At 32.3% G+C, this 26,131-nt stretch overlaps 1 protein-coding gene across 2 annotated transcripts; it reads right to left on the reverse strand.

Moving 5' to 3' along the window:
- Window positions 1-3,389: 3,389 nt before the first annotated feature.
- Window positions 3,390-25,140, reverse strand: LOC133190176 (uncharacterized). 2 transcript variants are annotated; one of them, XM_061325663.1, is made up of 18 exons: window positions 24,855-25,140; window positions 17,841-17,976; window positions 16,172-16,355; window positions 15,754-15,906; window positions 15,177-15,261; window positions 14,266-14,390; window positions 14,097-14,155; window positions 13,842-13,914; window positions 13,117-13,201; window positions 12,943-13,018; window positions 12,394-12,465; window positions 11,087-11,113; window positions 10,433-10,576; window positions 8,341-8,510; window positions 5,183-5,333; window positions 4,768-4,841; window positions 4,427-4,534; window positions 3,390-3,837 (listed from the first exon to the last, which is right to left on the reverse strand). In XM_061325663.1, exons 1-18 carry the CDS (start codon window positions 25,122-25,124, stop codon window positions 3,718-3,720), a joined length of 2,112 nt encoding a protein of 703 aa, XP_061181647.1. In that variant the 5' UTR covers window positions 25,125-25,140; the 3' UTR covers window positions 3,390-3,717. The 2 variants fall into 2 exon arrangements, with proteins under 2 accessions (XP_061181647.1, XP_061181648.1); XM_061325664.1 differs by lacking the exon at window positions 11,087-11,113.
- Window positions 25,141-26,131: the final 991 nt, after the last annotated feature.

Here is a 26,131-nt window from a genome sequence, read left to right on the forward strand (position 1 = left end):
CAAAAAAATAAAATTTTAATCAATAATTTTCCAGTCATTTTTCTTTTTATTTCCAACTAGATTTGCTTTAAAATAATAGAACATTTACTTATAACGGCAACAAGAAATATACATGCATATATATTTAACAACAATTGTCGTTACATAGCAAAATCTTATAACGCTGTAACTAGGATTAACCGATCTATAATTTACAAAAAAAACAAACTATTGTTAACTATAGTTTTGATCGTAAATATGGCACGCCAAATTTACAAAAATGAGTAAAACCTAGTTTCACAATTGATAAACTAGGTTTATCGACTGTAAACTATAGTTTACAAATCGTAAACTATAGTTAACGATTCGTTAAGTATAGTTTTCATCTGTAAAACTATATTTAACGGTTGTTAACTATAGTTTACGAATGCTAATCTAAGTTTATCTGTCTGTAATAAGCGTTAACAATAGATTTTGTTGATAAACATAGATTCACGTTTGTAAACTATAGTTTACAATCGTAAACTATAGTTTACAATCGTAAACTATAGTTAACGGTTGTTAATCATAGTTTCACAAATCGTGAACTATATTTATCAGATCGTTAACTATAGTTAACAGTTTGTAAACTATAGTTTACAAATCGTGAAACTGTATTTATCAGAAAATCTATGTTTTGCAATCGCAAATGATTGTTTTCGGTGTTAAGTATAGTTTACGGTTGTGAAACATAGATTATCGCGTTAACTATGGTTTACAGATGTGAAATATAGATTAACGTTGTTAATTATAGTTTACAATTCGTAAACTATAGTTTACAACCGATAAACCTAGTTTATCGATTGTGAAACTATGATTATCTCATTTTTGTGAATTTGGCGTGCCATACGTAAACTATGGTTTAGAGTAGTGAAATCTAGTTTCACAGAAAATTGTGCATCTCCGATACAAAATAAGAGATTCTGTTCCTAAACTGTGTTTCTCAAGTGTAAAACTATGTTTATCGCATTTTTGTGAATTTGGCGCTTTGTATGTCTGTAAAGTATACTTTACAAAGCCTAAACTATAATTTACATTTGTTAAGTATAGTTTAGAGTTGTAAATCATAGTTTACAAATCGTGAAACTATATTTATCAGATAAACTATATTTTGCAGTAGCAAATGATTGTTTTCCGTGTTAATTATAGTTTACGCTTGTGAAACATAGATTATCGTGTAAACTATAGTTTACATATGTGAAATATAGATTATCATCGTTAACTATAGTTTACGGTCTGTAAACTATAGTTTACAGTCGATAAACCTAGTTTATCAACTGTGAAACTATGATTAGCTCATTTTTGTGAATTTGGCGTGCCATATATATTCCATGCGACCGATTTTTCTTGGTGTATGGTCGATTTTTCTAACTACATGTAATAAGCATTGAATTTAACAATTTACGGTTTAATCAGTTACCCTGGATGTACTGATAAAAAAAATAGAAAAAATTTAGTACTGGAGTGAATATTTCTTTTATTTCAGACCAGTTATGAAAATTTTAAACAAACGATAATGGCTACCTGAAAAACATGAAATTATTCTAGTAAAAAAAAAAAATACTGCTATTTACTAAACGCACCAGAATACAGTGTCCCTAAACGCGCCAGAATACAGTGTTTTCAGAAGATAACCACAAACATGTACAGGTCCAATTATGAAATCCAAAACCCCTCCATTATATAATCTAAATCCAGCTGAGAGTGAAATTTGGTATTTTGCATCATATAAAATTTTCTGCTTGGATTATAGCATAAAATTTTTATACTACGCTGGATTAATTCGAAATGGAATGATTTATGACTGCACACGATGGCATACAGTGTAAATGTAATTATTTATTATTAATGCAAGGCCATTTTTTTTCAAGGAAAATCTCAAAGCAAGATAGTAGAACTTGAACAGTTCTTGACTAAAAAAACAAAGAAATGTTGATTGTCTTGTTTAATTTACACAGATTTTTTGATACTAAAACAAAGTCAACAAATATACATTTCTGGAAAAAAATATTTTTCAAACAAACCGATGTCACAAGTTATGTTCTCTGCTGATAACTTATATATGTGGATTTTGTACAATGAATTCAAAAGTATGATTGCCACTTCAAATTCATGTCTGTAGATTTGTAGAAAGAATTCATACTAAGTTGTTCTGGTTTAAATATATATTTACCAACTTAATACGTCAAACTATTGAATAAACTGAACTAAAATAAAAACTGGAAATAGACATAAAATAAGAATGTGACAAAAAGGGAGTGATACCCCCCCCCCCCCCCCTCCAAACAATAGATTTAACTAACCCCTTCTCCTTTTTTGAATAACTTAGAAATTAAGGCATATGTTTTCTCTACTTTAATAACACTCAATTCATTTGAGTTGGAATAAAATATCCACTTTCTTTAAAAACTTATTTATTCCTTTCCAACGACATTTCTAAGTTCACCTGGTTTTTTACTGAGGAAAATAACAGGATATTGTATATGTTTTAGCAATGCTGTCTTCATTTAATATGTTTTTTTATATTAAGAGATATACACTTTAAACTATTCTTCCTAAATTTTCATTGAAAATACATGTCACATTGAAAATAGCTAGACATTTTCATGTCAAAAGTAATTTCTACAACAAACTTTAAACACATGTAACTACAGAGTAACATTGAAGTTTTTGCAAACAAAATTATGAACATCTTATATGAAGACAAAGTAAATATTGTCATGTTAATGATTACTTCTCATTTCCCACATAAAGGCTGGTTGTCATGGAAATAAATAAGCAAAAATAATATTCTTAAAAATAGAATTTACCCTCACAAAACTTTGATTCATTTTGCTGCTCTGAGGTTTGGTAATCAGACATAAAAAGATTTAAAAATACAGGACACTAAATAAGGATACATTAATTTTCTTGGATAAATAATGGTATGTGTGTGAGTGAATGCTATTGCAGCATGGAAATAGATTGAAAGAGTGAGGTATAATGAGCACTTGTTGCCTATAATTTTAAAACCATGATAGTAAACAACTTAAATAAATTTCACAGCTATGAAATGTTTGATGCCAAAAAAATTAATGTCAAAATATCAAATTGCTGAAAATAGTGAAAAAGATAACTGTTGATAAAATATGTATTAACCTTTTGGCTAATATTTTTACAATATATGACACAATTGATGCAAACCATGACTTATCATGAAAAAAATACTTGTATAATGTGCATGCATCAAATAAAGTTTTAATTCTTTTGAACATCATGAAATTTAAGAATATAATTTTGGTGTTGCTTGATGCATGTGCAACCATATTTTTAAGCCAAAATTGGTGTTGAAGTTGTCAGTTTTTCCAAAAATAATTTTTGGGGGGGGGGGGGGTTATCATGCATGTACACAAAAATATTTCAACAGATTTAATTTCAAACTAGTTTGAGGGCAAATAGAGAGTCGTATCAGATCTTGTTCTTTGACTAGTAATGGTGTAAATAAATTTGCATGAATATTAAAAGATGAAAAATTGATTTCTGATACAGAAAAGTTGACTGCACAATACAGTCTGTATATGAAATGCATGACTTATTAATACTAAAAATTCATTCCTTTAGCCAGTTTACAGTCCTCCAACTGACAGGTACACAGTCAATGTAAAAAGGTACTAGATTGTGCTGTAGATGGTTATACAGGGCTGGGGTGATGTTGAAGTTTCAAGTCCCTGCATAGCTGATCAGACACAGAGGCATGACCTGTGTGATGTTAAAGACGATATACTCCTCATTATAAACAACATCACCCCCTCCACTGGCTGACTGAAGTCGACCTGAAGTCTGAAATAAAAGTCATATCATACAAGGGTGTACAATTATTCAGTATGATTTCATTTATCAGAGTGTCCAAATGAACATATCAAATTTACTCTTATGTAAGCATAATAAAAAATAAAAATGTTGCCCTTTTCAAGTTATAATTCAAGTACAAAAATAGGTTGTATCACTCTTCAAAAAGGTAATAGGTCACATATCCGATATCATTGAACCCTTTTAATACTGAAAGAAAAATAAGAAGGACAAAGGGACATTTCTGAGCCGATATCCTCCTCCACTGACTAAGGGTAACATGATAGCACCTATGATATTACCTTTGAAAAGGAGGAATTTGTTATTTGATTCTGTTTCAGATTATGCTAAATACTATTTCTGTCTGGGTTTTTCAATGTATTTTCTATGAAAGGTATTTAGCTCTTGTTCCTGGCAAAAATGTAAATAGATTTCGGAAGAGACCATGAATCATTTGATGATCAGGATAATATAGGTTTTTTCAAGTGTTTTTTTTTTTTGGGGGGGGGGGGGGGGGGCTGTAGGGATTGCTACACCTTGGTGTGCTGTAAACAAACCCTCTTGGTCTATGAATACTTACAATGATAGAATCAAACTGTGAGCTGCTGGGAGATTTCCTGGTTTTGTCCTGTATGTTTACTGTCTCTATGTTACCAAGGCCAACCTCCACCAGGAGAATTTTCCCAAGCTAAAAATAGAACCTGCATTTAAATGCCTATACAAAAACACTGAAAAAATATGTTTGCAGGTAATCTGAAACTAATCATGTGTTATGTTATTCTAGCCCACATTAACATATAAAATCTATTTTCAATGCTGTTTAATTATTAGTCAGAAGTTATAATTTCTTTCTTTGTATTTCTGTTATTGATGAATTACAGTATATTATACAGCTAATAAAATCAATAACACAATACATACAGCAGAAAACTGGGCAGCTTTGGAAGGATACTTGGAGAAATACAACCCTCGACCATATTCACCATAAATGAAATCTGTATATTAAAAAAAAAATAAGGAATAATAATAATAATTTTCTGTATAGATTTTTTTTCCTCACATAAAATGAGTCAATTAAGGATCTCTAGGACTGGCCATAATTGCAAGTTGCATATCAAAGCTCTTCTATCTGGAAAATAGTCACCTGTTTATTTTATAAGCAATTCCATCCAACAAATGCCTTTCAAGATTATTATTGGATTTAAATATATGAACAGGTTTTAAATGCCATTTTTCAAATCAATAACTTTTCACTTGAACTTTGCCTGTTTAGTGTAAATAAGCTGGTGGGTTGCTTTATTTTGATTTCTAAGGCACCAAGGAAGCACATGCTGACCTGACTCTTTGAAGCCATGTTTGAGGATGTCATTGAGTCTCTCTGGGTGTTCCAACCCCCCACAGAAGTACAAGTCCGCTATAAGAGACGGCTCCTTCATCTGCTTTATCTGCTCTCTGTACTTCTCCACATAAGAATCAGATAATGTTGCCTAAAAAGATGTGGAAACATTTTACTTCATATAAGCTTAGAATAAACTTATCTTAAAAACACATGCATTTCCGTGTATGAAAAGGCTATTTCTCAACATTCCTTGGTGCTATTCAGATATGCATTGATAATTTTATACAATTATTGACTTTTGATGAGGTCTACTCGTGAATATGGACCTGGTCATGCAGGTAGTGGTTGACCAAGGCCGAAGGCTGAGTTCAATCAATACCTGACCAGGCTCATATAGTCACGAGTTGACCAAATTTAAAAGTAAACTAGTGGGTATTGTTTTTGTTTATTACAAAAAAAAACCCATGTCTCCCCTTCTTTACCGACAAGGAGCGCAATAATATGATCACTGTCATAAATCATAATGCAGTGCATCTCAGCTGAAATTTATTGATCTGCGTATAAAATTTCAAGTCTTCATGTCAATAGGATCTTCAGTTATTATCTGGTCGTGTTTTTCTTAATTTGACCTTGAATGAAGAAAGTGGTTAGGGTCAAGTATTTTAATTAATGCATTTAGTCTTCATGTTGTCTTCCTTGTTCCAGGTTTGCAATCCTAATGTCAAAGGGTTCTCAAGTTATGACCTGGCCTTTATTTTCATGTAGACTGACCTTGTCTTTGTAAATGGGTCATGGTCAAAAATGTTGGTGGCATGCAGCACTCCCGCATACCACCTTTCTATGTTCCAAATTTAAAGCCTTCATGTTAAAGATTTCATGAGTTGTGGTCTGAATGTCTTTTTTCTTAATTTGACCTTGAATGGAGAAAGGGTCAAGGTAAAATAAAATAGATGCAGTGCGTCTTGAGTCAATGTTTTCTTTCTTTGTTACAAATTTTGATGCAGCGCATCTTGTGTCAATGTCTTCTTTCCTTGTTACAAATTTGAAATCCAAATGTCAAAGGGTTCTCAGATTATGCCCTGGATTATATTTTGATGTAAAAGATTGACCTTGACCTTATCAATGGGTCAAGGTCAAAAATTTTGTTGGCGTGCACCTTTTCTCCATACCACCTCTCCATGTTCCAAGTTTGAAGTCATAATGTCAAAGGGTTCTTAAGTTATGGTCTAGTCGTATTTTCTCAATTTGACCTTGAATGAAGAAAGGAGTCAAGGTCAAATTTTTGGTGCAGTGCATCTTGCCTCAATGTCTTTGTTTTATGTTACAAGTTTGAAATCTTTATGTCAAAGGGTTCTTAGGTTATGGCTGGATTATATTTTGATGTAAAAGATTGACCTTGACTTTATAAATGAGTTAAGGCAGGGTTGTCCCTAAGACCCGGGGGCCGGACAATATCTTTGCCTATAATGATATTATCCCCCGGTTATTCTGATATTCCATCTTAGCCCCCTGTTAGGAGAGGAACCCAAACCCCCTTCTACTTTTTCAAAGTCCCCTGCTATTTCAATTCGTAGGGACAACCCTGTAAGGTCAAAAATTTTGTTTGCATGCACCTTTTCTCCATACCACCTCTCCATGTTCCAAGTTAGAAGTCATAATGTCAAAGGGTTCTTAAGTTATGGTCTAGTCGTGTTTTCTCAATTTGACCTTGAATGAAGAAAGAGGTCAACGTAAATGTTTTGGTGCAAGTGCATCTTGCCTCAATGTCTTCTTTCTTTGTTTCAAGTTTCAAATCCTAATGTCAAAGGGTTCTCAGGTGTATGGCCTGGGTTATATTTTGATGTAAAAGATTGACTTTGACTTTATAAATGGGTCAAGGTCAAAAATTTCGTTTGCATACACCCTTTCTCCATACCACCTTTCCATGTTCCAAGTTTGAAGTCTTAATGTCAAAGAGTCCTTAAGTTATAGTCTAGTCGTGTTTTCTCAATTTGACCTTGAATGTAAAAGGGGTCAAGGTCAAAATTTTTCTGCAGAGCATCTTGCCTCCCTGTCCTCTACAAGTTTGAAACCATAAAGTCAAATGGTTCTCAGGTTATGGCCTCGATTATATTTTGATGTAATTAATTTAATTTTTAGGGATGTCAAATCGGTCAATTTTTGATAATCGGTTACTCGGACGTTTTTCCGATCGAGTACCTGGGTACTCGGTAAAAATGTAAATAAGTTTGTTAATTTTTAATTGTTAATTTGTTAAACCCCAAAGCTGTTTTTATGAATGTATATTAACATGGAGTCGAAGGGAAATGATTTTATTTATCAAATAAACACAAATGACGCAATTAATACATCAAAAATTACAAATGGTTTACAGTTCTTGTTTAGAATCTATATTTAATCAAAAGTTGGACACTCTGTTACGCAGGTTTGTGATGATTAGACTAGCGAATGAGAAGGAACGGACATTGTTTGGATCGCTAGTCTAATATTTTTTCATATGTTGGTTACACTAAACTTACTATGGAAACTGACTTTAAACATTTTTTTGGAATCTTTGCTTATTTTGAAGTGGTTAGCAGAATTTCTATGCATGTCCGATTTCGCTGCCGTATAATAACTAAATAATTTAAAAATGATTTGAAGATAATAGACCATTTTAAACGATGTTCAATGGAAAACAATCATTGAAGCCCTCAAAAAATTAAGGACCACAATAGGTGAGAACAGGTGATTGGTCACTAATTACTGTATATATACCATCGCCATAGGCGATAACGTGTTTTTACATGTGTAGATGACGACACGCTAATTACCGTATATATGCATATTGAAGCTATTTTTTTTTTATAAGTTTTTGATAAAAATATACACTTTAAAGTAAGAAAAAATACACATCCGAGTAACCAAGTACCATTTTTAGTATTTGATACTCGGACGTTCGATCGAGTACCCGGTTAACCGGGTACTCGTTGACATCCCTATTAATTTTACTAATGAAGGTGTATAGTCTCTGCCATTTTTACGTTTATAATGACACATGCTTTAAACATTCAATTTGATTGTTCAATAAAATTCACAGTGAAACAGATTGCACAGTTGTCAGATTAGACAGTTTTCACTGTATGTAATCTGTACAAAGAAGAATATTAACAGACCTTTGAAATAGTGGTTACTTCATAGCTGCTTTTGATTTGGGGATCCATTTTCATTCCCTTTTTGAACTGTTCAGTCACATCATAGAAGAATGCAGCATCTTTCATGTGATCATATGGTTCACCTTGCTTTTTGTTTTTGGTTGTGGGAAATGACATATACTGACTCCCACCTACAACAGGGAAAAAGAAACACTAAATAACTATTTTATGATTTCTCTGTAAACTCATTCATTCTTGTCATTTCACCAGGCAAAGGTAAAATAAAATTTCAAACAATGTTTCATTTGCTTAATAGCTTAGTAGTAACTGAAAATTCTCAAGAAAGCCAACAAATGTTTTATTTTACAGCATGATGTGAAAGTATACTAATTATAAAATATTTGAAAAAATAATGAGAATTTAATTGATTGGCTTGAAATCTGCCCAATAAATTTACATTATTGAAAGCTGAAATAAGTAGATCATTGATTTCATGGTCACCTGAATATATTATACATAGCAACAACTTATAAAAGAAAAAATCTATTGCATCTATCTATCTTAAAATTTCTCACAATCTTATGTTTTTATGTATTTTAATCAAAGATTCCGGGGTATATATAGTTTTTGCCTTGTCTGTCCGTCCGTCTGTTTGTCTGTTTATCTGCAAAAACTTTAACATTGCCCATAACTTTTGATTGGTTGAAACTATGGCTTTCATATTTCACATGTGTATTCCCTTTGACAAAACCTTTCTCTGGGTACCAACATATTTGACCTTAAACTTGACCTTAGAGTTTGACCCACTTTTGCAAAAAATTACTCAACTTTAGCCTTGGCCATTACTTTTGAATGGGCGGTGTTAGGGCTTTCATATTTCACATGTATATTCATTTTGACAAGACCTTTCCATGAGTGTAAATATTTTTGACATTGACCTTAGAGTTTGACCCACTTTTAAAAAAAACTTTAACCTTGGCCTTAACTTTTGAACAGTTATTAACCTTGGCCATAACTTTTGACTGGTTGAAGCTATGGCTTTCATAATTCACATTGTATTTCTTGTGACAAGACCTTCCTCTGGGTACCAACATATTAGACTTTTTGACCTTGACCTTGGAGTTTGACCTTTTTTTGCAAAAAATTAACCAACTTTAACAATGTCTGTAACTTCTGAACGGTGGGTGCTAGGGCTTTCATATTTCACATGTGTATTCATCATGACAAGACCTTTCCATGGGTGTAAAAATTTTTGACCTTTTGACCTTGACCTTAGAGATTGGCCCACTTTTAAAAAACTTTTACTTTGGCCATAACTTCTGAACAGTTAGTACTAGGGCTTTCTATTTTTACAGGTATATCCATTGACACAAGTCCTTTCTTTTGGTACCAATATTTTTTGATCTCTTGAACTTGACCTTGGAATTTGACTTGCATTTGAGAAACTTTAATTTTCGCCATAAGCTGCCATACAGGGACATCAATGTTTCACAAACCTTGTGAATCTTCGATTACGGGGGCATAAAAATTTATTTACAATATACAACACTTTTTTAAAACTCTTAATGTAAGGACTGCAAGTATTTCCATGTAATAAAAATAGGGGTAAATTAGTGGAGCTTGCAATGGACCCCCTTCCCTGGTTTAAATTGTCACTGGCAGGGAAAGATGATTACTTTTTTTTAATTGTCCTGGACTATGAAAGAATATTCAGAAATGTATATATTTAAGTAAATGAGTTTCATGACAAGAACTCCTTATACAATGTTCATGAATTACAAAAATATGCACAGTTTGTCTGATATATATCCTGACATGAAGGAAAAAAATCCCTTTTGATACAGTTCAAATAATTTTCAATACAACCATAACATCATCTTACGCCAGCTCTGACTCCTTTGAAACCTTGCTAACTAAGTAGTTAGAACAAACTTGTAGCTATACACTACACAAGGATGTTTTATTTGCAAATCAATGTGTCAATTTGTAGCATTGTTGTAATGTCCAAAAAAATTCTTCATGCAATAATTCCTATATTAAAATGAACCATAAACATATACATGTACTATTTTTTAGCTACATGTATAAATTTTTATTAAAGCAAAGACCTTACCAACAGTGGTGAATTTACTCTTGGAGATTGGGTCTGATTCAACCAGACACTGAAGTCTCTCACGCTTAATGGCTAAGTCCATGAGATCCACCTCTCTTTGTAGACCAGAAATTAGATCATTAGTATCAATGTCATCTTCATCATCTGGATTAAAAAAACAAACAAATAATTATCACCTGGAAATATTAAAGGTGGAAAGAAAATCAGCTGTTTCTGTGTAATATACAGTACATGTACATGTATAACTATAAGTTTGCAAAGCTAATAGAATCGGCATGTTCATTAAGTTACACTGGTTAGTTATGTAGTAATATAAGCAATATGCTTTATCAAACTTCATCATCCACCACATTTATCATGTTTATAGCAATCAATTTCCTTCAGGACTGGATACAGAACAAAAAAAAGGTAAGTGATCAAACTCTTGTAAATCTAATTTCCTCCTGCTTGTTTTATGCCAAGAACAAAGCTATTTGTCACAAATGAAAAAGGATTCAACCCCAAAAATCAATAATTGGCAAAATCAGATATATTAGGAGCCGCATGCATCAAGCAATGGTATGTAAATTGTTAGGTATTTAAAAAAAGCATATATGTTCAAAGAGTATAATATGAAATAAACAAATTAGCTGGGCATCAGTGAAAGACACCTACCTGCCGGCAAGAATCCGCGAGGAATAACTAAATAGGTAAAATAAGCAAGTACTTCTTACTAAGAGGTTTATAATGAAAATTATCTAAAAATCATCTAAAATGCCATTCAAAAATAATACATGTATATTATCTATGGCTCCTTATATGCAGAAATACCTTAAAAAATTAACTTAAAGTGTAGATAAAAACTAAATATTGCCCATGCTTAAAATCCATAGCGTGCAATATAAATGTAGGCTACATACCTTTCTCTACGTATTTACCCAACACAAATTTGAATAAAAACCTATTGAAAAACCATTTCAATTTTCAAGCCTTTTTCATGTACTGCAGCCCATACTGGTTTATTGCAATGGTATGTTTGAATTCTCCTAATATATTGGTTATTTATTTATTAGACACCATCATATACATTGTATGTGGCAATTCAATAAATAATTAGGTGGAAATTCCAGGATCTATTTTTATTGGATGTGTACTCTTTTAAGCTGTATTTCATACACAAGTCCAGCAACAGTGATAGTCTTACTAATGACCTGCAGGGTTTGAAATATCAGTATCACCATATACAAAATACTAATTATTCTTCCTTCTTCCTCAGTAAAGCAGAAATGACAACAAAAAATTACCAAGAGAATTATCTGTCAAGTGATGGACGTTACAATTATATTGAAAATGTCATTTCAACTATCGTCTAGATCACTCATGAAATGAAAACTGTCAAGAATCATATGAATTTTTTTTAACAAAATCTGATATATATGTTAATTTTCACATCATAAAAAGAATTGCATAAAAAAATGTAATAACCAGATATTTGTCTCTGTATATAGAATGTCTTGTACAAAAAAACATTCAAGAAGTCTGTATTTTCTCTGCAATTTTACTTTCACTTTTTTGTGGCAGAAAAAGAGAATTAAAATATTAACTTATATAATACAGTCAAACCTCGTTATCTCCAACCAAATTGGACCAAGAAAATACTTCAAGATATCCGAGGATTCAAGATAACCAGGGTAAAATACTAAAGGAATAAGCAGTTGGGACTTGCAATTCACTTTGACATATCCATGGTATTCGAGATATCAGTGTTCGAGATACTGAAGTTCAACTGTTATAGTAATAATAATGATAAACAAATTGGACAGGGATATATTAAGACAGTTTTTGTTCCTTAATCACTGTTAATGAACAGTAATTAATTATAACTTCAAAAGTAATCCCCCAAAAGTGATGCATTAAGTAATGAAAATCCCGTCTACCAGTAAACTGTGACTACTAGATTAATTATCAGTGAAATTACTTACTATCATTGATTTTTACATTCTCATAGACACCTGACTTGACTGCTGACAGGCGATGGTCAAGGTATTCTTTTTCTGCAACACAAAAAGAACCTAATCAATACCCTTGATCTGGATTATACCCTTACAGTATTTGCATGGAGGTAATTAGAAACCTTGAAAGTGTCTTATAAAATACCTACATAAATTCAGAGATACTTTAATATCAAATATCTTATTAGAGATACAGATCTACATTTATAAAGGCTGATTGAAGATCATCTTCCTCACAACAAACAAATGTAGGTTAATTAAACACACTGATTTGATCAAAGAAGTAAATCTTCAGTCTTCAAATATAAGAATACATGAATAACCAAGTACTCTTTGAACAAATTCAATTTTGGACAAGAAATTCAAAAAAAAAAAAAAAAAAAAAAAAAGGTCAAAGATCTTGTTAATTAATTTTCTGTCTGAGTAATTTATTTTATCTGATTCATAAATATGTATTTGAAAGGGTTTCAAATACAAAGAAAAAGAAATGAAAGTACAGGTTAAAATATATCACATTACCTATAATAAGTTTTTCTTTCTTAAGCCGTTCATTCTCCAGAATTAGTGTATCTATCAATTGATTCTGTTTCTCATTCTGAAAAAGAAAACATATAAAATGCATGGATTCACTGCTAAGCTCAACGAGACTCTGATATTGATTATGAATAATTACAGTCCTTCTTAATCACTAACCATGCATTTAAGCTGGATGATTTCATGTTTCATCCTCATGACAATGGATACTTGTTGTTGGTACACCTCTGTTGTCTTTTCTTTCCTGAGAATATTGAAATGATTGTCATGAAACAAGTACATTTTCAATTTTAAAAATTCTAAAAAAAAAAAAAAATTAAAAAATAAAATAAATTTACTTTGCTACATATTGCATCCCAGAATCTGCCAGACACCTAATCCATAAGAGAATTTTTGTTGTTTTCATGGTATGGCGAGATCCACGAATTCATGTCATCCACGAAATGTAAAGATTCATATATATAACAACTCAACACTTCTTCATCCATGAAATCAAGTTCCCACTAATCAATATTTTTTCCTCAAACCATGAAAAATTTGACACCACAAAAATATGTGATTTTACAGTATGTTGAATCTCGACCTAGAAAAAACTTCGAAATATCTGAGGGTTCCAGATACTGAAGGTAAAATACCTAAGAAACCTGTGGTTAGGACTTCCAAATCACTTCAACATAACCATGGTATTCGAGATACCAGTATCCGTGTTCGAGATATCGAAGTTCAACTGTAAGTTTCAAAATGCATTGAACAAAATCTTTGATGGGTATGTGTAGTACACTAAATAAATATAATTTATGAATCACCAATATAAATATAATTTATGAATCACCAGCAAATTTTTATTTCATTTATCTAAATCTATCTGTGGACTTTGCACTAACCATTTATTAAACTGCTGCTCCAATTCAAATACCTCTAAACCTGGAATTTTTAGACTGGAAAGCAATGTGTGACCTGCAATGTCAAGAAAAATCTTAAGTGAAACCTTCAATTTTTGCTCTACCACAGCAAACAACCATAATGCTTCATAATTACACATGTATGTAAAGTTTAATGAAAATGGTTTTGTTTATAAGGACAAACTATGACAGATTTTATTAGAATTATTTTTTTTTCCCAAGGCATTACATACTGACCTGAGAAAGCTGGGAGATAGCACATTAGTGTACAGTTTGTAAACTGTTCTGCCAATTCACTGAAATATATCAAAAACTTTTCATTTTTCAAAAAAAAATATGTGTGAATATTTCATATGACAGACCAATTATAGATTAAGCTACATACTATTCTTAAACTATATATTACCTCCATCGGCTGTTGAGGACAATGTCATCAGAAAAGCCAAATTTCTGAAAGAATTCTACAGCACCATTGTCTGCATGGACTACTATAGCATCATAATGCCCAACCACCTCTGGCTCCAAGATTTGCTGAAATTAAACAGAAATTAAACTTTAAGTTCCACCATCAAAATTATTTTCTATAAGCATGATAAGAGAGGAATTAAGGTGCAATACCATGATGATGACCAAATAATCTTTATCTGATAGTTTTTTCATTTGCATATGCATAAACAAAGATGAAGTTTTATTATCATAGGGGAGACAAATCATTATAATAGTGAGCACAGCGAGCTCTTAAAGCAATGCCTGCATGGACGAAGAGAAAATTCGGACTGTACACATTGATCCAAATGAATTTTTTTCCACTGTAACCTCTGAACCTACAATCCTTTGCAATGTGTATCTCGCCACAAACTACATTCTTGCGGTAACTTCAAAAGTTCACCAAAGAATAAACACAGATTGATTTAATGAATATATTGCAGAGAGATATAAGATTTATTAAACATTCTTTGTTAAAAATTTGCATTTTTTAGATTTCGTTATGGAAATGCAAATCCAAATGTCTCTTGCAAATGTCAAATGTGAAGAGGTGGATCTTGGTAAAAAAGTCAAAACGTATCCCGCTCACACCGTCAACATACATGTATTATAAATCTATGGACCTATAGACTCTCGATGACTCCTCCCTCTTCTTAACACTAATCGCAAAAAAATCCAGCACCAGCGTTATAACTCATGTTTTGATTGACACTATCAGGATTAAGTTTGGTGAATGAATTCTATCAATACACATTATAGATATCTATACCACTTAGATACATGCTTAAAATAGAGACACATAAAAAAATGCAGTCTAAATGTTATACCAACCTGTAATAAGTATTTGCCAATGCCAAATTTCCTATATCTTTTTCGAACAGAGAGCAGTGTAAGATGTATTACTCTGTCTTTGTTTCTATAAAAAAATTTAAAGTTCAATGAAAATAAGAAGTAAATAATGTCCTAAGCAGTAGTAAATTCAAACTCTGAACATTTTTCTTCATTTTTCCTCTGAGTTAAACTTTGACCTCAGATAAAAACATGAAATTGATCATTTCTCTGATTGATAGACAGACAGATAGATGAAAGACAAAATATTCCTTGATATTTGAACCTGGTACAAGATGAATTGACTCAGGGGTATGTCAAGAACAGGAATGAATTGTGCTTCCCTTAGATTTATATACATGTATGTTAAATTTTTGAAATATAGTACAAACTTATTGATCAATTTCAATTAGTAATTACTGAATCTGCATGTGCTTGAACATAATTACTGAGACTGTGACTGTGTGCCTGAATAACTTTACTGCTTGAACAGAAATAAGTGATATAAAAGAAATTTGACCATCATTTCAAGACATTAAGTCAAGTAACTTGTTTAGAGATTAAAACTTTACAAACTTACATGTACTTTTTCTCAAATGTGATAGCCCCAATGATTCTATTCTCAATCCCCACCAGATCTTCAGACACAGACTCTGTATTTTTCTGTTGTGTGCGTCTCTCTGCTGCCTTTTTAATAAAGCTGTTTATTCCTTTGGAAAAATCCTCTTCATCACTTTAAAGGTTATACAGAACCAATGGATCAACCATGCACATATTAAACTTAAATTAATACATTGTATCATTAAACTAATGCATACATTTGGGAATTCTAAGACTCTTCTCATACAATTTATTTTTATCTCATCAGAAGGACACTATTTGTTTTTCATCATGAAAACAAGTTTAATTATTTATGTTGATGGAGTTTCACAAACAGTAAAATCAAAACATGGCCTGAAGTAAACAAAATAAAAATTAGTCAAGGGGAGGTAACTCACTCATCTTCCTCTTCGGGCTCTGACTCAGTGTCACTGTACACTGTAGCAAACTTGCTGGGGCTGGCTTCTTCCTCTTCATATTTATCTTCCCCTTCCTCCTCCTTCTTCTTTTGATCTTCTTCTCCTTCCTTTTGGACCAGATTTCTTCTTGTTGTCTTTCTTTTTGTTAAGTCTTCCATAGTTTCTGAAATATGTAGCAGGGAAATTTTAAATTCCTGAGGGAACAGCAGGGATGTTTAGAAGTATTTTGAAATTCCTCTAATTCTAATAGAATTAATTTGAATTGTATTGATGGGTAGAAGTATGACATAAGCTGGGCTTGCACATTTGATGCAATTTAAAACTCCATGAATTTCCAATATTGTAAACATAGATATTTTACAGTGTAAAATTTTGTGATTTTCATGGAACAAAGCCTTTTCATGTCACTGAGAATCATTTTCGTGGATATTAAGAATTTCAATTAACAAAAATTGCTGGTTAATTATTTAGCATGGTTCCTTTTTAAAAACAGTTTATGTGGAGATAAATGTTGTGAAACTTCTCTCATCGCAAAATTTGTAAAAAGAATGAGTAGACTTAAGAGTTCTGAATAAAAAACTGTAAATTGAAGTTTTATAAAGTGTTAATTTCTTTCCATGATATAAATCACCGATATCTTAACTGTGTATTCTTGATACATATTTGAATATAAAACACACTTTTCAAGAAAAACCAAATAAATATGGAAGGCATTGGACCTGAAGATTTTTTGAATATCAATAGATAATCAGGGTCATGCTTTTTTCATCTTCTTCATACAAAGTCAGCACATGTTTGTCGGCTGTTCTTAATATTGAACAAAATAATGTAATATTAAAAGGAGTTGAGCAGGCAAATGTGTGCTCATACTTAATTTTACAAAAAACATGTTCAAAACAGACTTGTTGCTTTTATTATGACTGTGTTAATCTTGATTCCCTGTAGTCCAGCTGTGAATGTTGAGAAAACAATTAGGTATTCTAAAATGTGACCTCGATGTAAATCAAGTCTGAGAACCTGTTTGGTTGCATGGTCTGCCGTTTACAGAATTCTTTTAATCTCATACTGATATTGCTGTAATTGTTGTAAACTGATATCATACACATATTCCAATTTCTATAGAGAGAGTTGCTGACATGGCCCTGATTGATAGCTCAGCCTCCTATTAATATTGATTAGGTGACCTAAAAACAACTGGTAGATGTCAAATTCTGGAGGGTGACACTAATGTATCGTTACTTCAATTTTGATTCATGACACCAAGGCATTGTTTTTTCACAAATGTTCTACCTCATATAATCATGTATGTAGATCTTTTTAAGTCACTCATTCTTTCCTGCGCACAAATATTTTCACGTTTACAGTATCCACAGCTACATAATCAATAAATTCTTCTCTAAATTTCTTGCCATGATGACTTCATGCAATACATTTGTTTGCTGAGTTTTTCTAAAATTTACTGGTAATAACGGATGAAACCTTGGCCTTTGAGCAATGGCATAAGCAATTTCAAAATGCAAAATAAAATTAACATCATTTTCTTTCCAATGTCTAATAATTAATGTTATTAAATAAGAAAAGGAAACATAAATGGTGTCTGTTAAATGAGAGCTGCAGATGGATGTTCACAAAACACATAAGAGCAAACCTTGTATATCTCTCACTAGTACAACTGTCCTTGCCCATTTATCACAGACAGATGAATAGAGAACATCTGGAGTCATGTCAGATAGAGAAACATCATACAGACCAACCACTGCATGCAGCAGCTCTCTGTTGCTGATCTACAGATGGGAAAAAGTACAGAGTGTAAAAAAGTCTATTCAAAGAATGACAAATTGAATTCACTTTATATCAAATTGTCTTTGGTAAAATAATGTATACTGCTAATGTTAGTCTTTGACCAAAGCTATGGGTTCTGTTATTAGTTGACATTCATTTTGACCCCACTCCCAGTGTAAGAAAAAACAAACTTACTCCTTACTTCCCCACCCATCCAACACATATATAAAAATGAAGGGTGTAAATTTAATACCAGATTATTCTTCAATCAATTCATTTATTGACAACACCATCATACATTGGCATGTAGTATAAATGAATACAATAAGCATACATATGATAAATAATAATTGATTCAATATATAATTGTGCATGTGGATTAAAAATTGTGTAAAATTTTCATTAGTTATTTAGTCTTCAAAGACAATGCTCTTTAGATATATTAGATCTTGTTCATTAAGTAGCTAACTGTTAAGTCTGTTTTTGAACATTTGCACCTATCATAATGAAACTGATATATTGACACAAATCTCCATAATTTCAATTAAGCCTGGTCTAATTCCCATATGCAATTGTGAATGCCCAGTTGAAACATGAAGGAATACATTTTAAGCATAAATGTCATGTACCATACCTTATTCTTTTAAATAATATTTATTTATTTTTGAAGGATTTTCTGCTAAATGGCATATATTGAATTCCTATTGTCCTAGCTTTTAAATCCTAACAAAACGCTTAAGGGCATTAATTATAATATCTTAATACTCTGAATACATACAATTTTCCAATATAAACAAACTGTTGACTTTTCAGGCCATAAGTAGGCTACGCGGATTGACCGGTGTCGCATAATTTACGTTCCGGGTAACTTAGCGTTCCGGCCGGAACGCTAAATACCTATAATATTGGTTCCGGGCTATAATAAACGTTCCGGCCCGCGTAAGTTTGGTTCCGGCCATAATAAACGTTCCGGGCATCCAAGAACCCTTTTAAAAACTTTATATATAATTAATATTTACAAACAATTTGGGTTTTTTTTCTTTCTTTTAACGGATTGTACGATGCAGCAGGATTTTAAACGTATATCGCTTTAGAACATGTAGAAGAAGCCCCAATATAGGGTCTTAATACATGTACATGTACCAATACTATAATCCATTCCATGGAATTATATGTAATTATGTTGTTTCTTTGTAAACAAAAGAACGCGAAGGTGTGAAACTTGTTTACATTGACCTACCCAATCATGTTGTTTTATGACACCCTTCCATCCATACAATATGAGGTCATGCGAATCGCTGTGTCATTTCCGAAATTTTAAATGAGTTTTCGGCAAAGGGCAGCCTGATCAGTTGGTAATGCTAATAGATGAATTATATTTACGATTAAAAAAATTATTGGATAATATTTTAATATCTTTATATATATTTTTTCAAACACCCATTGCGTTTTTGTAAAGCCAAGTATATATATAATTAAATCACAATACATGAATGAACATAATAGGAGATGTGTGGGCGAAGGACCTGCAAAAGTGTGAATAGACAGACATTAATTTCAGCGGAAAAATTATAAAGCATTTAATGTGAAGAAAAACAAATTCCTGTTATAATTCAATAAAAAAAAATCGTGGATTTTTTTTTCTCGGTTAAAATTTATTTTTTTAAACAATCAATGTAATGCCAGCAAAATATGACGAACTTTAAAATTTCTAAGTTCCCGACTCTAGCAAAGGTTTCGACGACACAGCAAAAACTATTGAATAAAACTCAACTCATTTTTATTTATACAGGTAAGTGCAGGTATCAGCATTGGTAATAATAACCCTGAAGAGGAAATGTAATACAGATACAGATTTGTATTTTACAATCCTGAGAAATGAATAGTATTGTTAAGTCTGCGCAAAATCCTACCCCCTCCCCCCGCAGGGGGCAGAAAACTTAGCCCGACTGGCTAACGAAGAGGCATAGATATAATTATATTTTACTTAACAATTTGTTGAATGTCCATATGTATTTCAATTTCCGCTTAAATGTCACATTTTTCACTATAAAACGTCCATTTTCCCCCGCTAAAATGTCAAACGCCGAGATTTATATACCATGTATTCAGAACTGTTTTGTCACCTACCTCAATTTTCAAAAGGCATATCTGAATGATATATATAAATAAACGAAGTTTCAAAACAATAATTATTTGGAAAAAAAGAGACTACTCTGTAATTCTGTTAAAACATGTTTTCCGCTATAGAATGCAGTGGAAAATGGAAAATATCCCCCTCCCCCCGTGAAACGAAAAATGTGGCGCGTAGTTTTCGTCAGTTTAAAACTGCACAGCTCCATTTCAAGTGAGTCGAATTAGGCTTTCATCTTATAATCTTGATTATGAGACAGGACGACATAATAAAATACTTAGGGAGAGTGAAATGTGTAGAATGTGTTTAAGTGAACATGGTGGATCTAGAAATATTTCAAAAGGGGGGGGGGGGGTTGACGACCTGCATTTTGAAAAGCTTCTTTAAAAATATGTCAAGAAGTATTACTGACAGAAGTCGTTTAATACAAATTTGTACAATTATTAAGTGCTCACAACGTCCATGATCTCTGTAACTTTGGGACATATATCCATTATGCTTTTAAGTTGAGAGAAAGTTTTTTCGTATATGATATGGTAATTCTCCATGAAATCATGATACAATGTATATGACGATTGTGTAATCTATAAAAACTACCATACAATGCCATAATGTATTACATGTATTTGGTATTGTTTGTTATTGTTGAAATGCGATAAGATATATGTCTAAAGCAATTAATAAATAATAATAAACTTTTTAAAAGACTTAAAATTGAAAGATTATGTGTCAAAGACAGGGTTACATGCTCACATTAAATACTGGAATTGTTTTAGATTAATAGTTAAAAAAAAGTTCAAACGCTTTAACGTAAACACATTAGGTAAAGTGAGAAGTAATAAAAAACAAAATGCGTTTGTGAAACACCGATGCTCCCGTACGGCAGTCTTTTGTGAAGAGTAAAGTTTCTAAAGTGCAAGTTAAACTCTAAGGTCAAGGTCAAGAGATCAAAATGTTGGTTTCCAAAAAAGGACTTGTATCAATGAAAATACCTGTGAAATATGAAAGCCCCAAAACCAACCGTTCAAAAGTCATATATGGCTAAGGTTAGAGTTTTTAAAAAGTGGGTCAAACTCAAAGGCCGGGTACAGATACAGATCAAAATCAATGATACCCAGGGAAAGGACCCGTCACATGAAATATACATGTGAAATATAAAAGCCCTAGCATCAAATGTCAAAAGTTATGGCCAAGGTTAAAGTTAATTTTTTTCAATAGTTCAACCCCAAGGTGAAGGTCAAAATTGTTGGTATTCTAGAGAAAGTCTTGTCACAAGAAATACACCTTCAGCGGGTAATCGTGTTTTTTTAACAAATGTTTCTAGACGAATCAATTTCAACTAATTTACATGAGTATAATATCAGAAATTGTAACCGGGAACATTATTTATGGTTCCGGGCTACTTTATCTTTGTAATAAAGTGGAAAAGAAACAATCTAGGAACAAAAATATTTGAAAATACTCTCAGCAATTGTAACCCGGAACGTTAATTATGACCATAATTTTAGTTCCGGGCTACTTTATCTTTGTAATAAAGTGGAAAAGAAACAACCTAGTAACAAAAATATTTGAAAATACTCTCAGCAATTGTAACCCGGAAAGTTAATTATGACCATAATTTTGGTTCCGGGCTACTTTATCTTCGTAATAAAGTGGAAAAGAAACAACCCAGGAACAAAAATATTTGAAAATACTCTCAGCAATTGTAACCCAGAACGTTAATTATGACCACAATTTTGGTTCCGGACTACTTTAACTTCGTAATAAAGTGAAAAAGAAGCAACATAGTAACAAAAATATTTGAAAATACTCTCAGCAATTGTAACCCGGAACGTTAATTATGACCATAATTTTAGTTCCGGGCTACTTTATCTTTGTAATAAAGTGGAAAAGAAACAACCTAGTTACAAAAATATTTGAAAATACTCTCTGCAATTGTAACCCGGAACGTTAATTATGACCATAATTTTGGTTCCGGGCTACTTTATCTTCGTAATAAAGTGGAAAAGAAACAACCTAGTAACAAAACTATTTGAAAATACTCTCAGCAATTGTAACCCGGAACGTTAATTATGAGCATAATTTTAGTTCCGGGCTACTTTATCTTTGTAATAAAGTGGAAGAGAAACAGCCTAATAACAAAATATGTTTGAAAATACACGGCAATTGTAACCCAGAACGTTAATTATGACTATAATTTTGGCACAGGCACTTGGGGTATGAACCCCCTTTTTCCATTTTTTTTTCTTTTTAAATCTGGGGTCGAGTCACCTTTTACCTATTTTTGTATTCTAATATGCACTATATGTTATCAATAATGTAACTCGTTTGTCTCTATATGCTGTTTTTAAATATACCGTTTTCGACTGATACATAAAAATATGTATCCGTCGAAAACGACCCCAGATTTAAAAAGAAAAAAAAATGGAAAAGGGGGGGGGGGGGGTCCATACTCCAAGTGCCTTTGAATTTTGGTTCCGGGCTACTTTATCTTCGTAATAAAGTAAAAAAAAAAACAGCCTAGTAACAAAAGATGTTTGAAAATACACAGCAATTGTAAACTGGAACGTTAATTATGATCATAATTTTGGTTCCGGGCTACTTTATCTTTTATTTGTAATAAAGTGGAAAAGAAACAACCTAGTAACAAAAATATTTGAAAATACTCTCAGCAATTGTTACCCGGAACGTTAATTATGACCATAATTTTGGTTCCGGACTACTTTAACTTCGTAATAAAGTGGAAAAGAAACAACCTAGTAACAATGATATTTGAAAATACTCTCAGCAATTGTAACCCGGAACGTTAATTATGACCATAATTTTGGTTCCGGGCTACTTTATCTTCGTAATAAAGTGGAAAAGAAACAACCCAGGAACAAAAATATTTGAAAATACTCTCAGCAATTGTAACCCAGAACGTTAATTATGACCACAATTTTGGTTCCGGGCTACTTTATCTTCGTAATAAAGTAAAAAAAAAAACAGCCTAGTAACAAAAGATGTTTGAAAATACACAGCAATTGTAAACTGGAACGTTAATTATGATCATAATTTTGGTTCCGGGCTACTTTATCTTTTATTTGTAATAAAGTGGAAAAGAAACAACCTAGTAACAAAAATATTTGAAAATACTCTCAGCAATTGTTACCCGGAACGTTAATTATGACCATAATTTTGGTTCCGGACTACTTTAACTTCGTAATAAAGTGGAAAAGAAACAACCTAGTAACAATGATATTTGAAAATACTCTCAGCAATTGTAACCCGGAACGTTAATTATGACCATAATTTTAGTTCCGGGCTACTTTATCTTTGTAATAAAGTGAAAAAGAAACAGCCTAGTAACAAAAGATGTTTGAAAATACACAGCAATTGTAACCCGAAACGTTATCTAATTTTTATTCGTATTAAATTAATTAATTTTCCTTCGTATGCGTAATAAAGTGGAAAAGAAACAACCTAGTACATGTAACAAATATGTTTGAAAATACTCTCCGTGGGTAGGACTTGCATCGAAGTTACCAAAAAGTGCATTTCAAGGCCTTTAAAACATAAAAAAAAATCATTTAAAATTTTCTAAAACCTCGATTTAACTAAAATATTTGTCAAGAGCTAATTCAGTTTACCGCACTGCTTTTTTCACAATCAACATTGCTGGTCTTTACTTTTCATATTTCAACCTTGTTTTTTTTTTCTTCCTACGGTCTTTAAAAACAGCAACAACATAATTTTCATTAATTACTTGTGTTTGTTTATTCTAAGGGAATAAACCATATCGGTATGTTTTCATGTTTGTTTCATTGCAGAATAAACCACATATTCATGAAATATCCATTGTTAATTTATCACAAAAACTATATAACTATCTTCATCAGTGAATTATATTTTTTATGTTTGTTTATTTCTAATGGAATATAAATCATATTTTCATGCCAAGTGATAATATCTATGAGGAATGGAAGCCATGTATTCGAGGCTCAACATTGTGGAATTTGCAACACTTGTAATATCATTTAAACAGAGAATGCATCTCTCAGTCGTATACATATACCATTTTGTATTTAATTCTTTACTTTATCAGATTAAAAAATTAAAATCTCCTGATCAAATTTATCTTTGACATTGTGCTTCTTTTTAGGCTTTTGTAATCTCAGTCTAGTTTATCTTCTATCCTCTTTACCCGGGTCTGCGTTTATTTATCGAGAAATTCACACCTGACATGCACTAAATAAACAAAGGGACTTAATTTGTATGCATTAGATAAACAAAGCCTTTCATGCGACCAAATTTTATTCGGTGTATATGTATCAGAAAGCATATTTTACGATCTTTACTTGGGCTATTTATTCATCAGTTGTTCATTTATTTTTAAAAATGGCTGTACAAAAAGGGCATGACGCCTTATAAAAAGAACATTGCGCCACATGAAAATGGCATACCGCTACGCCATGCTTAATCCTCAAGGTAAAAACTACTTCTATGGTTCAGTGTTGAATGAAAACTGGCACATGTGGCAGATAATAATTGAGAGATACCGCGATTCGAAGATTGCAGCCATGGCCGGAACCAAACTTACAGTAAAATCCGGAACCAATATTATGATTTTAAGGTTCCGGCCGGAACGCGAAGTATCCGGAACGTAAATTATGCGACACCGGCGTGACTACATCATGTCATCCGTGACAAAATCTTAGATAGCTTGCTATGAAAATTATCTGCTAAAAATAACATATAGGTTCTTACGCCTGGTATCATTGCATTTCCCCCCTCACATGCCAGGGATGCAAGACTAGGTGCCAGCTGCAGCAATCTTCGAAAATCAACCAAGACCGGGAATGCAGTGACACCATTTCCTTCCTTGTTCTTGAATGTCTGTTTGTCTGACAATTGTGCGCCTGGCACTGAATAATTTTCAACACTTTCGTGGATTGAATTTGAATCCATCATTATCCTTTTAATCAATCCAAGATCCGACGAGTCGAGGCCTGCGTTTTTCTCATCTGCGTTCGCCATTGTGTCAACAATACAGGCCCGCAGTAAATATCTAAGGTGTGTGTAAATGTCAAAACCGAACCAAAAATAATGCGGATATTGTGAAAGACCGCGTTTCCTAATTTCTACGTAGAATAAAGTTAGTGTGGTTAAAAATATTAAATAGACACGGTTGTAAGCGAATAGTGCAAGAGAAAATACATAGTACATGCGCGGATCTAGAGGGGGGGAGGGCCTCCCTAACTTTGCAAATTCCCTAATTTTAGAACATTTTTCGTGGTGATGTTGGTAGGGTCCACGTTTTCGGGGGGGGGGGGGGGGGTCCAAAGTCAATTTTCATTTTCTACCGTATATATTTTTACTAACTCTGCAAATTCCGGGGGGGGGGGGATTAGGGAATTGCAGATCGAGTTAGTAAGTAGATCGGAAGCAAATAAAAATTGACTTTGGACCCCCCCCCCCCAGAAAACGTGGACACCACCACCACGAAATAGGTTCTTTTCACGTTTTGGAAATATATTAAAATACGTTTTTTTTTTACCCCCCCCCCTCCGGGAAAAGAAATTCCTGAATCCGCGCCTGTAGTATATATACAGAGTGGTACAGATTTGAAAATCTCAGAGTTTAATTTTAACCGAGGATGCCTATTTATGCAGTCTCAATAACAAACTTTGATGGCATTTACTCGTGGAATATATTTTATGATATGTAAATGTTAGATACCAATCCAAAGAATTTGGTGAATATAAATTTAAGAATTAATATTACTATAAGCGGTAACTTGGTATGATATATTCGAAACGAAATGATTGATGAAAAACTACATTGTATGTACATATTTCAAACTTTTAAAACAGTGCTTTGGTCTTCAGATTTTTTTTTCTTACTGTATTAGAGAACTATAATTTTATAACATCTTAATTCAGCTTATTATTTGATGATTGAAGTCGATATATAGATATTCTTGTAGTCCTAGGTCGGAATGAACTCTGGTGCACTCTCTATCATCGACTCATATATTAACTCTG

This window comes from Saccostrea echinata, unplaced genomic scaffold, assembly GCF_033153115.1.
Source record: "Saccostrea echinata isolate AGI-Se365-2 ecotype Australia unplaced genomic scaffold, CSIRO_AGI_Sech_v1 ptg000022l, whole genome shotgun sequence".
NCBI lineage: Eukaryota > Metazoa > Mollusca > Bivalvia > Ostreida > Ostreidae > Saccostrea > Saccostrea echinata.